Raw genomic sequence first — 13,079 nt, 5'->3', positions numbered from 1 at the left:
CCAGTTTAAGAATGGTAGTTCCCAGTTTAAGAACAAGTTCCGTTCCCAAGGTCAGTCCTTAAGTCAAATTTGTATGTAAGCCGGAACAGTATTATTGTATTGTGTAATTAACTCAAACCTTTGTGTATTTAACTCAAATTTTGCTACAATAGGCTCCGTTCTTAACTATGGGTTGTCTGTAAACTGGGCGTTCTTACAGTTTACAGGGGACTACCTTTATCTCAGAATGCAGATGACTGGCACATTCAGATTTTTCAGTGATTCACACATTCTGTTTGAGATGAAATAATGATACTGTAAATCAGGAATGAGCAACCTGCAAGCTGCATGTGGTTCTCACTCCTATTTTTGTAGCAGCTGAAGCCTTCCTTTTCCAAATTACATTACTGAAATCTAACAGCCAAAATTAGATTTTCACTGATATGATTTTTTACTTTATTTTAAAAATGAAGATGGGTGCATTAAGTCTCTGCTAGGCTTCACACATCTCTTTTATATTACACCCTACCTAATGCTCAAAACAACACTTGGAAAGTTCAGCACCACCAACTCCAGTGGTGTACCTCCGTCACCCGCCATGCCTGTGCCCCCTGCATCACAAAGAATTGTTCGTCCCTGCTATAAACCATATGTCAGTGTAGAAGAAAAGGCTTCTTTATAAAGTTTTATATTGCTTTCTATCAATCATATATATATTTATCTAACCATGTATATGTTCCCCTTGAATTCAGTGCATGGCATAAAACATTTTGCATTGAAATCATAACAATATGATGGTATGCCCCAACATAAATAATTAAATAAACTCAGGGACTATTTTTTTAATTTGGATTTTTTAATTTATTTATTAAATTTACGTCCCTCTTTTCCTTCAGGAGTTCAAGGAAGCATGGATAGTGCCCTTCCTCCTATTTTTCCCATAACACTGTGAGATTGGTTAGATTGAGAATGACTGGCCCAAGATCATCTAGCAAACTTCCTTCCCAGCTCTTAATCTTAACCACTATGCCACATTGGTTCTCTTACAGCCACCATTGATGAGGGATACTGGCATACCCTAAAGTGTTGTCAGCCTTGTGAGGTAATCCAGACAAGAAGCATACCCAGAAGAACTAGCTGTACTTTATTGTAAAGTTGTAAGTTAGCCTGCTGCGGGCTAAGCTACCTCTTATCCAATCATTGCCCTGGCTGCAGCTCTTCCCCTGTCTCTCAAGGTCATTCCCAAATACCATTACAACTGTAGTATGAAACCTATACATCTACAGGTAGTCCTCGACTTACAACCATTTGTTTAAGAACCATTCAAAGTTATGATGGTGCTGAAAAAAGTTATTTACAACCAGTCCTCGCACTTATGACTGTTGCAGCATCCCCACAGTCACATGATCAAAATTAGGTCACTTGGCAACCGGCATGTATTTATGACCGTTGCAGCATCCCGGGGTCATGTGATTGCCATTTGTGAGCTTCCCAGGGGTCTTTTGACAAGCAAAGTCAATGGGGGAAGCTGGATTCACTTAATGATCATGTGATTTGCTTAATGTCCACATAATTTGCTTAACGACTGCGGCAAAAAGTTCATAAAATCAGGCATAACTCACTTAACAACCACATTGCTTAGCGACAGAAGTTCCAGTCCCAAGGGTGGTTGTAAGTCGAGGACTACCTGTATATACCCTGTGTCCATTTGGCAGGTGGGCTTCTCTAGGCAAAGTTAATTTAAGATAGACTGCCACATGCAAAAACAAATGAATAATTAAGTAAAATAAATAGATACCCCTCCCCTTCACATACAAAAAGCTGATTCAACTGAGAACTGAATTTCACTTGACTATTGGAGACAAGATAGCAATACCCTTTGCCCCGGAAGACAGCAGATGAGCTCAGGGAGATGGTGGAAAGTTGGCATGGCATACAACTCTTCCTCTTCTACCATCTTGCTGTTGTCTCCTGACATTCTTTGGGGACTGATGATGGGGCCAGTTCTGGCTTCAGTTAAGCTCTGTGATGTGGATTAGATTTTTTACAAGTTATGTTCGTTTACAAATTATGTTTAACCATAACTGACCCTAATCCCCAGGCTGGTCAATGTGGTATAGAGCTACTCTTCAGTATCACCTTTTAAAGTACTGCCATTGTCTGGAGCAGCTATTTTGTTGGCTTAGCATCTTCCGCTTCCATGAATTCATAGTGTTGATATGTACTCTCCAATACAAGGGCAAGAGAGGTCTTGTTTTTTATGGAGACAATCTGATGCTGTGTGTGTGAGAGAGAGAGAGAATGAGAGAGAGGGATACAGGGACTCTTGCACTGCAAGACTGCCTTTGGGAAACAATAGAATTATTCCAAAATCAGGCTGTACATATTACTTGGCTTAAATAGAGATTTCCCCATGGAGAAATCTGGAAGGTGGCTTTGAAATGAGCTCCATTTCTGTTCTCAAGACAACTATCAGTATTTCTTTATTTGTCAGATGAAAAACAAACAACCCAGTGCTCTGTGGTGGGTTATTTGCTGTTCTAAACTTACAAGAATGAAACTGAGAAGATGCGTGCATGCCCCCATTTCAGAGCTGAAATCCTCCTATTTACCCATTCCTTCTAAAAACATCAAATATAGCCTTTCCTAGCCTGGCACTTCCCAGATATGTTGGAACTACAAACTCCAGAATTCTCAGTCAGCATGGTCTCTATCAACACCTAAATGGGCTTTTGAATTTGCTTGATTGTCTACTAGTTTCCTGTGAAAGGGACCGGATTACAGTGGAGTGGAAGAGAATCTCTGGAATTGGAACCAATCTCTGTAGACTCTATTTCCTGACATCCAGTGAAGTTCAGTTAAATATTTAAATAATAGGCAACGAACTCAATAAAAGCCAGGAAAGAGTTAGTGCATGGATATATGCGTAGGGCAATAACATATGCTGCAAGTATTCATTTTCTAAGGATGTGATGTAGTGGGTGTGTTCCTTCTACTGGTCTTAAAATATCAGCTTAGTTTCTTTTTACTATAGTGTCTACTGAAAAATTAATTTCTTGAAGAATTTAAACTGCAGCAATATTTATGAATCCGTGGTCTTCCCTTCTGTACCCCATGAATTTATTTATTATTTACAAAGCTTCTGAACCTCCTCAATCTTAAAACGATTGTAGACAGTACATAATGAACAACATGCAGAATGCAGAATACACAAACTACAATGATATAAATTACATTAATATTATAATACTTCTACACATCTGGCACTGATAATTTCCACTAGTTGTGTGTTTATTTATTTATTGTATATCGCCATCTGTGATGCAAGAGACATCCCTCTGCTGCACCCAAGAACCTCTGGATTAAGGCAGTCAATATTAGCATGGGTGCTGTTGGCTACCTTTCTGCCAGTATCCTGTCTGGCACAGATCCTACTTTCTTGCTCTTACATGAGGGTTCCCCAGTCTGGAGCCTTCTAGCTGTACCAATAGAAGAGAATATACCCCAAGGACCCCCTTCTAGCTGTGTTAGGACTATAAATCCCATAATTCCTTAGTTATGCTAACAGAATGCTGGCTTTAAGTTCTGGGGGTTTGATCGCTTTTGGAGAGCACTAGGTTCTCCACCTTGATACCCTCTAGATCTTAAGAAAATTATAGACCGTCACATTATAGATTGTGGAAAGCTACTCCAGACATAAACTTGGAAGAACCATTCTGAACAGACTCACTCCAGTTGTTGCTTTCAGAATTCCTCCTTCAGAACTTCAGGAGGAAGATCCTGGATCACCAATCCTGCATCATTCTTGGAATCCTTCTGCTCTTGGTCCCTTTGCAGATGTCTCACAAACTTATTATGTTGTATTTGTGTTATATGTGTTATATTGCCCCAAGTAATTAATCTGTCTTTTGTGCTGCATCTGACTTGACTGCTTTGACTGCTTCAAGGTTGCTTAATGTATAGATTGCATCTACCTCCTGGGTCATTCTCAATTAGCTGGCTACATCAAAGCCAGAGAAGCTTTGCCTTAGGGGAAGGTCAGGGTTAGGTTGAGGTTAGTTACATCAAGATAACTGGCTGAAGATTTTCCCCCCACTAGCAAGCAAACTCTGCTGGAAGGCGAAAGAGAAGATAAATCACGGGACATTTTCTGCAGTTGGCAGAGAAATTGAAACCTACAGTTGAGGAGTTCCATTTAAAATGTAATCATTAGGTTCTCCTCCACACTTTTATCATCTCCTCCCTTGCCTTATCTTCCTCCCCCATATTCCTTCTGCCATTCATTCTTTGAAAATGGTACCTGTAAAAATTATTTCAGCCAAGTGTTCAGATAAGCAGCAATGAACTTTCTTTTCAAATAATCCAGGGTGGCACTTTGATACAGTAGTAATAGGGAGAAATATTCAAACGAATGCAAGAAGCTATTTCTACAGGAAGCTGCTATGGCATTTACTGTGTTTCTTGCAGTACAAAATAAAATAATATCCCTGTCATGACAATCCAAGATCTATAGTACCCAAACTGAGCTATATAATCTCTGTAACTGATGTAAATCTGGAGTGGAGAATCTTTTGGCGGCTGTAAGCCACGCCTAACATTTTTGGGGAAGGTGAGAACTGGGGTAAAGAGGGCAATGGAGCTTTGGCAAAAATATGGGTGACATCAGGATTTCTGTGGGATTCTCTTTTCCTGGGTTTTGCTGGGGAATTTGTTTTTTTTTTAAACTATGTTAGGGTTTTGGATGTTTCCTGCCTCAAATAGTGAGAAAGCAGCCTTCTGATTTTGGACAGTTTGGGAGTTGCGTATATTCATCACACACTCAGATTACTTTCCTCTGATATAAATGAAAGCAGATATTTGTAGTATTTTAACACAAAAGTGATATTTGATTTAATTTCCTTTTTTTTTTTAACCAATTGGTCCTGAGTGGGGAGATATTCTAAACATGGAACAGAACTATCTTGAATCAACAATATTAATGTCATTTGTTTGATGTTTGTTAAGTCTTGGGAAGTTCATAAAGGATTTTTTTGTTGGAGATATGCTTTGCATGGAGAATAGGGCTGTAGGATTTGCAGACTCCTCAAGATTTGGGTACATTCCTAGAGCTCCTTCAAAACTTGACACCAAATTATAATGATTAGGACATTGCAGAAAATTATTAAATATATGAGAAATAATTGTTTTAACCATCTTCATTTAATGTAAATTTAATTTAGTTTTTTTGTGCCAGTCCTAGCACTTTTTGTAAGAAAATCCAAGGCACTTCACTCAGTGGTTAAAGACAACCCATGGCCTCAAAAAGATTAGAAATCTTTCTGAGATTTCTGATGTCGAAGACACATGTTCAATATTTGGCATCTTCTGTTAAAAGAATCCAGTTTGAACAGACTCACTCCAGTTGTTGCTTTCAGAATTCCTCTTTCAGAAGATGAAGGTGAGATATATTGCTTATCACAGATAATAATATTGGGTTTCATAAACAATAAGTTAGGTTCTGGTGTCAGGCAATTTCTTATATTTCTAAGGGCATATGCAGGTTAATTATCATTAACCTCTGATAATGGAAATATTCCTCAAGCATAAAAACACTTTTAAAATGTTTTAAAACTGCAGGCTAATTCAATATGGACAGTTTATCTCAGGATATACCTAGTTAAAGGCTTGAGGGTTGATCTGGGACTCATCTACTGTATATCAACTGTTTGTTAAAATCTTTTAAGTTCTGGTATTTGATAATGGTAAAGCTATTGCATAATTGATTCACTGCCTACCTACAAGTTCTGACTTCTTGACACAGACTGGTATTTCTCAACATTTTTCCATGCCTGATGTCAGCACTCAACATGTTTGGGCAATTGTTAGGACTCAACTGCTGACATCTGTCATACCACCCACCCACCCAAAATCAGCCTTCCAGACTAAGCACTGAATGCTGCTATCTTCATTTTTCAGAGCACTGGCATATTGGAGGCATTGTAGAAAATAAAAATGGGGCCTCCATCACAACACTACTCTGTTATCACTATTATTGTAGGCACAACTTTAACAAGTTCATGGCACTGGGCAGGGAGTAGGCTGGAGGAAGATACTGCCTTAGAAGTAGGCCCAGTGGGCAACATTTTTCCAAATCTCAAACACAGAATCCACCTTGATCACTTTTGAAAATGTTCTGTGGTTAATTTTACACAATTTCAATACATACTAAAAAAAAAAAAAAGTCTGATGTTGCCATTGAATGCATGACCAAGCTTAGTCAATAATTACAATTAGTAAACCACATTGTACTTGATTTCTAGAGTTTTGGGAGCTCATATTATTAATATGACAATTCGCTGTATCACAGCTCTGTAACTTTATTAGTAAAATCAGTTTCTTGGCTGGGTTAGCTGGATAACTCTGGCAGTCATCACAGTATGGCAATCTTAGTTGTATGCAGCAACCATTGAGCCTTGCTTGGGAAAGTGGGATGATAGCAAGCAAAAGGAACAATTTAGAGCAGTGTTTCTTAACCTTATCAACTTTAAGATATGTGGACTTCAACTCCCAGAATTCCCCAGCCAACTCCCAGTTCTGGGAGTTGAAGTCCATGCATCTTAAAGTTGACAAGTTTGAGAAACATTGGTTTAGAGTAACATTCTATTTTTAAAATCTTAACCTTGAGGGTTATGGTCCAGACTGGCCATGTAGCATTTAAGTTTTGAATTATTGTTATTTATTGGGATCTTCTACAAACAATTTAAAGTATGGGCCCAGTTCTTCTTACAAGTTGCTATTTGTGTGTTTTTGAATATATTATGGGCTACTTCTGTAGTCAGATTCTTTGATTTTTCTTGGTTTCCAGTAAACTCCTAACAGAAGAGGTCCTTCTGTATTAAAAGTGGCCAAAAGTAATTATATGAAAAAAAAAGCATATGCTTTCTTATGTTTCACCCATCCCCAAGGAATAAACACATTGTTGCCCTCATATTGCACTTGATATCATTGTGTGAAATTATTCTGAGAGGCTTTGACTGGCCTAAAAGCCAGGTAGGAAATTTTATTACTGTTTTGGACCAAGACCAGAGATTTTCTAATCCCCAGTCTGCTACTGTGGTCCAAGATACCCTGTGAACTTTTTAGCAAAATAGAGACTAAGTCCAGTCTTTCTGATTCTAGTCCAGTGCTGTCACCCATCCTTTTGCCCACTGACATTCACCAGAGGTGTTTGATGATACTGTCAATCATCATGGCAAGTGTTGCAGACTGTGACATCTGGAGGACACTACATTGGCAAGACTGTCCTAGAACCAAATGGTTCTAATTGAAAAGGCAGTATTTAGTTACTAAGTAGAATTTCTATACAAAACTATAATGAGATATACACATTGGAAAGTCTTTAATATGAATTCCACAAAGGACCTCATCGGTGTTTCCAGTTATGGAACACAGAGAAGATCAGAAATTGGAATGCAGTGTTGTCCGTTGTCCACATCTTTGTTTCAGTAGAATAACTGAGTATACCAATTGTTTTTTTAATTGTTGAAACATTTGTTTTTCTTTAAACTACTATTAGATTAGATTTTCTTCTCCCATCCTGTTTAAGATTAAACTGAGCTGTTGGTAAAGAAAGGTATTTCGGATTTGATAACATGCTTTTTTGTATTTTTAAATGGCAGTAAAAACCGGCTTTTGACTATAGTGCCAAGCGATGCTCCCTTTAATACCAGAAGAGCTTACACAAGTGAAGATGAAGCTTGGAAGTCTTATCTGGAAAACCCCTTAACAGCAGCTACCAAAGCTATGATGAGCATCAATGGGGACGAGGACAGTGCTGCTGCTCTTGGATTATTATATGACTATTACAAGGTAGGGAACTCAGTGCTGAAAATGGATTGTTACAGCGGGTGACTCTGGTCTTATTTAAATAAGCCTGGCTCCTGTTCCATTTCCAGGCTCAGTCCAAGAAGTTGATGTGAGGATGATTGGTCTGCCACCTGGGGGGAAGGATACTTTTGTTTTTAACGGTGTTCTTTATGGATTATTGTGAGCCACCTTGAGTCATCATATGAGATAGGCAGCCATATACTGTAAGTCCTGTAAATAAACAAACAAACAAACCAAGAGAAGTATTTTGGAGCCAGTTGTAATCTGTCTCTGAAACTGTAGGTTACTTTCTTGTGATCCATAGGCTACCAGAGACCAAATAAAACGGATCTGAAAGTCAGATCTGGCCACGGATCCTAGCTAAGCTCCACCACTATCCTTAGGGAGACCTTAATATTCTTATAAATAAACTCAACCTTCAAAAATCGTATGTCCTGATGTTTCAGGTTCCAAGAGATAGAAGATTATTGCCTGTTAACAAAGTGAGTGATAATCAAGAAGACCAGGACAAAAGGTAAAATACTTCTGAAACCTTATCTAGCCTCTGTGTGTATGTGTGAGGGGAGAATTCAATGCATATGAATAGAAAAAGACCTTGTTGGTTTGTAAAATTCTTCTTTCTCTCCCCACTGCCCCCAATTTCCACAAAAATGTCATGAAAAGAGGATAGGTTAAGGAAATTAGGCATGGTACAGATCTAAAGATAAAATTAGCCAAGTTAAAAAAAAAATCTCAAGAAACTGGCAAGCTAGAAGTGTCAGGATTGTGGAAGACAGCAACTAAAGAACTGTAAAAAAAAATTTAAACTTTAAAATACTATTTAATATTTTAAAAGGTTTTTAACTGTATCTGCCACTTACTTACGTAAGGGTGGCGCATTCAGTCAGCGAGACCACCCTATCCACAGTACCTTGTTTCGAGAAGCACTCTTTTTTTCATAGTGAGGTGCAATCCATGTTCCAGAACAGTGTTTCTCAACCTGAGCAACTTTAAGATACGTGGACTTCAGCTCCCAGAATTCCCTGGCTGGGGAATTCTGGGAGCTGAAGTCCACGTATCTTAAAGTTGCTAAGGTTGAGAAACACTGTTCCAGAAGGAGCACTCTTGGCTGTTTCTTCCATAGCAAAACAACAGCAGCATTCCATAGTGGACTGGTAGACAGTGGGCAGGCCACCCATGGAACTGTTACATTAATGACAGTTCAGATGATTTATTGTTATTTCTATACTGCCCTTCATCAATACGTTCCAGAGTTGTTTCAGTATTAATCCAAAGCATTCTAAACATCAGGACAACAGAGTGGAGTATTGTTTTATAGTTCACCTTTCTTTGAAGGAACTCAAATTTGGCATTCATAGTTCTCTCCTTCCACCTAGCCCAAGGTTACCCAGTGAGTTTCATAACGCAAAGCAAATTCAAATGTAGGGTTCCCTGTTCTAGTCCAACACAAATATCAACACCATGCTAATGATGTTTAATTAAATATACCTGATTTGATTATTTGCATGCATTTAACCTATTAGCCACCTCCCAAAATTGTCTTTTACTCGTTTTGTTTTTTCTCAGAAACTGTCTTTCCACCAGCGAAACACAAAGTAACTTGAGCAGCAATGGTGAAAACAGAGTACAGGTCTTGAAAACAGTGCCAGTAAACCTCTCCGTGAACCAAGAGCAGCTGGACACTTCCAAAAGGGAGCAGTTCAGTTCAAATGTATCAGGAAGCCCATCCTCCATTGCTGTGACTGGAGTTATGGTGGTGAAAGCAGAAGAATATACCCCAGTTTACATGACTCCTTCAGTGCATTATGCCAGGGGAGAAAATGAAGAGCATCGGGGGGTCATATTTGAACATGCACATTATGAAGTGCCTAGCATCACACCCCATTCAACCTATATGAAAGATGATCAGCGCAGTACTCCAGACAGTACTTACAGTGATACCTTTAAAGATGGAGGGACAGAGGTATGTCTGTTACTTTGGGCACTGTGGGTGCAGGAGGAGTGACATTTATTCATTTTTCACATGGTTTTCATTTTCCTCAATGGAGCTCAGGGCAGTTCGTTCACTTTATCACCCTAATAAGTTAGTGAGGTAGGCATAGCTGAGAAATAAAGTCCAAAATAATGGCTTGCATAACATTTCATGGATGATCACGAATTTGAGTTGCCAAGTGGGATAAATTCCATCTTTGGAGGATGTCTTCCAAGTGTCCCTCTCCAAAGACAGAAGATGACTAGATAGAGAGTCTTTCAATGCTGTTACTAAGTTTGTAGCATTATCTCTGCACCTGGTGCTAACATTTTTATCCTTTCGATAACAGCGGGAGATATTTCTGTTCCATTACATTTTCTAATCTATTAGCTTTATCTATTTCAGTTTTGATTCTTTTAGAATTTTAACATATTATTTTAACTTGTTTTAATTTAGACTGTTTTGAGTTACGTATTCTGCTTTGTATTTGTAAGTTGCCCTGGAAGGCTTAATGAAATGTAGAATGTATACTTTTTAAATAGTTGAGATTTAGTGCCATAAGAATTTCTTTTATATACAGTAGAGGTCTGGATATGTTTTGGGTGATCCATTTTTCTTGTGTGCAGTAACAGAGATAACAACATTGTTAGAAGAGAGTCTGCAACTCATACTTCCCTTTTGACATTATTTCTTTTTGCACATTTATTTAACATATAAACAATGGGATATTATGGGACTTGCACAGTAATCATAGAACTGAATGCTAATATTGAAAGATGTTATATGAACTCTTGCAAAAAAGCTGGGAGTCAGGTATAAAAGAGCTGATAGAAATTACTCATCCAACATATGGAAAACTCTAGCGATGGAACACAAGGATGCAATGGGCTCAGGCCCACTCTTTCACTCCTAGGATTCTGATCTCTGGGGAAATGATATTCCAAGGGGCGGGCACTACAACAGAAAATGGTCTCTTCCTGGGCTCTGCCAGATGACCTTCCTTAGCAGATGGAACTCAGAGCATGCCACTTCTGCCAGACCTAATGGGATGGGTAGACATAATCAGAGAGAGGTGGTCTCTCAAATAACCCAGCCCCATGCCATAAAGGGCATGGTTACAGCCAGTACTGTGAATTGAATCCAGATGCAGCTCATGGAGCAGAGGTGTAACATGCACTGATCAAGGAGTGCATATAACTGCTTGTGCTGCCATATTCTGTACCAGTAATAACTTCTGGAGGCTCTTCAAAGGCAGCCCCATGTAGAGCGCATTTGCAATAGTCTATTTGGGAGGTTTTTATAGAATTATTCAAAGTACTTTTGAGATTCCAAGAGTCTTGAATACAGGTGTTTATAAAAACTACAAATAGCAAACACCTTCTTGCCTCTTTTAAGGTTATCTTGAAATTATTGTACCTCATATGAACATTTTAAAAAGAGAGTTTGGCTTTAGATCTATTGGATTGGATCCAGTCATGCTGAAATCAGTAGAGCTTAAGTTAGTCATGACTTTCTGCTCAACTACTGTTGGTATATATTTTATTTCTCCATCTTTCAGAAATTTCGCAGTAGTTCTGTGGGTCCTGAAGAATATATTTATGAACAAACAGCCAAGTAAGTATCGGCAATGGGAAGATACTGAAGGTATGCTAGGTTTATAAGGGCTTTTGATTGGCTTCAGGCTATAATGTTGCATGGAGGACATTGATTTTGCTTGGCCATTTATTATTATGGACACTTTGTTAACCTGCATTCAGCATACCCAGCCCCTGTTTTCTTCTCCTGTGCTTCTTAATGAAATTCAGAGGAAGAAATATATCTTTTAATGGGATCCAGTAATGGTGCATTTTGTACATTTTATTTGTGCCATGTAGCAAAGTAACGCCAAGCATTGGAAAATTCTTCTTCACATCATTTTGGATGGCCAAGGGAAGCCCACCAGTGAAAATCTTATATGCACCCAGAGATATCACGGTTGTGAGAGGGATTTCTTCATCTTACTGTAATATATGAATGTAATATAGGTGTTACCTTGCACTAATATGGAACAACACTGTCACTCCATCAGGAAAGAAAGTGGTAAGGATCAGTTCTTCCTACATGGTTGCTAGATTCACATACAAGCATGAAATGCTTCATAGGAAACATTGTAGTTACTAAGGCTAGAATGAGAAAAATCCAAAGACAATTAAGATAATCTGAATTGTCATTAGTATCAGTGCAAAATAGAACTAGCTCACAAGGAAAAAGTTTTTATAGATTATGTAACTCCATCAGGATAAGATGGATCCTTTTCTTTTAATTGAATATAATATTATGGGGCAAGAAATTGTATGCCTCGAAGCTTAGTTGCTCCTAGTCAGCAATCTTCATTTAAGAATAAACTTTGCATATTTATTTGTCAGTATTTGTCATCCTCCCCAATTTTTTAAGACTCTGGGTAGTTTAGAACAAGGAACTATAAAAACAAAATCACAATAATACAAAAATGTAATCAATAATATATCTAGATATAATTGTCGCCCATAATTAGTCAGAACCAAAGGCGCGTTGAAATAAAATGGTCTTGATACCTTGTGGACTACAAGATGGGACAGAGCCAAACGTAAGTTCCTAGGGAATATGTTCCAGAATGTAGGGTTACTATAGAAAAGGGCTGGCATCTAGCTCGTGCCTCCTGCACCTCACATGGTGAAGGGCTCTTGGCATGGCCTCACTAGATGTTTGTGCTGGAAGGGCAAGGGCGGAATAGGGTTTCTATAGGTGATAACCAGGGCTTTGAATTGAGTCCAGAAAGCTATTGATAGCTAATACAGTGACCTTAAAATTAGTGTGATCCTGTGATGACTGCTCCCACTAGCAATCTAGGTGCTGCATTTTGTCATCTCCAAAGGCAGATTCACACAAAGTGTAGTCCAGTGATTAGGGTGAAAGTTAACTATCTCCAGAGCATCTGGTCCATGTCATGGGTCATAACTGGTACATCAGTCAAAACTGGATGAAGGCTCTCTGGCCACAGCTTCCACCTGCTGTTTAACCAGGAACTGAGAATCCAGGAGGAACCCCATTAGGTCTTGCAAGGGAAGCTCAATCCTATAAAGAATAACTACCAGGACTGATATCTCCATATTACCCAGATATTTATTGACAAACAGCAACTTGATAAGATTTAATCTGAGCTTGTTTTGTTCCATCCAGTCCCTAACAACCTCCAGCCACCAGTTCTAGATTTCCATGGCACCTCCAGCATAGCCTGGGGTAG

The 13,079-nt window shown here is 38.7% G+C and overlaps 1 protein-coding gene across 1 annotated transcript in view; it reads left to right on the top strand.

Moving 5' to 3' along the window:
* GRHL2 (grainyhead like transcription factor 2) overlaps positions 1 to 13,079 on the top strand; it is an 86,383-nt gene that overhangs the window by 8,739 nt on the left and 64,565 nt on the right. Inside the window, exons 2-5 of the mRNA XM_007431054.4 lie at positions 7,638 to 7,827; positions 8,292 to 8,359; positions 9,412 to 9,808; positions 11,376 to 11,431. Of these exons, the coding sequence (XP_007431116.1) occupies positions 7,638 to 7,827; positions 8,292 to 8,359; positions 9,412 to 9,808; positions 11,376 to 11,431 (711 nt within the window). The remainder of the gene's footprint in view (positions 1 to 7,637; positions 7,828 to 8,291; positions 8,360 to 9,411; positions 9,809 to 11,375; positions 11,432 to 13,079) is intronic.

Source organism: Python bivittatus, unplaced genomic scaffold (genome assembly GCF_059951505.1).
Source record: "Python bivittatus isolate LINGU-HERP-01145 unplaced genomic scaffold, Pbiv_v1 ctg000590_np1212, whole genome shotgun sequence".
In the NCBI taxonomy this organism is placed as follows: domain Eukaryota; kingdom Metazoa; phylum Chordata; class Lepidosauria; order Squamata; family Pythonidae; genus Python; species Python bivittatus.
Note: the sequence above shows the minus strand (reverse complement) of the source record. Positions and strands in the feature narration are given on the sequence as shown.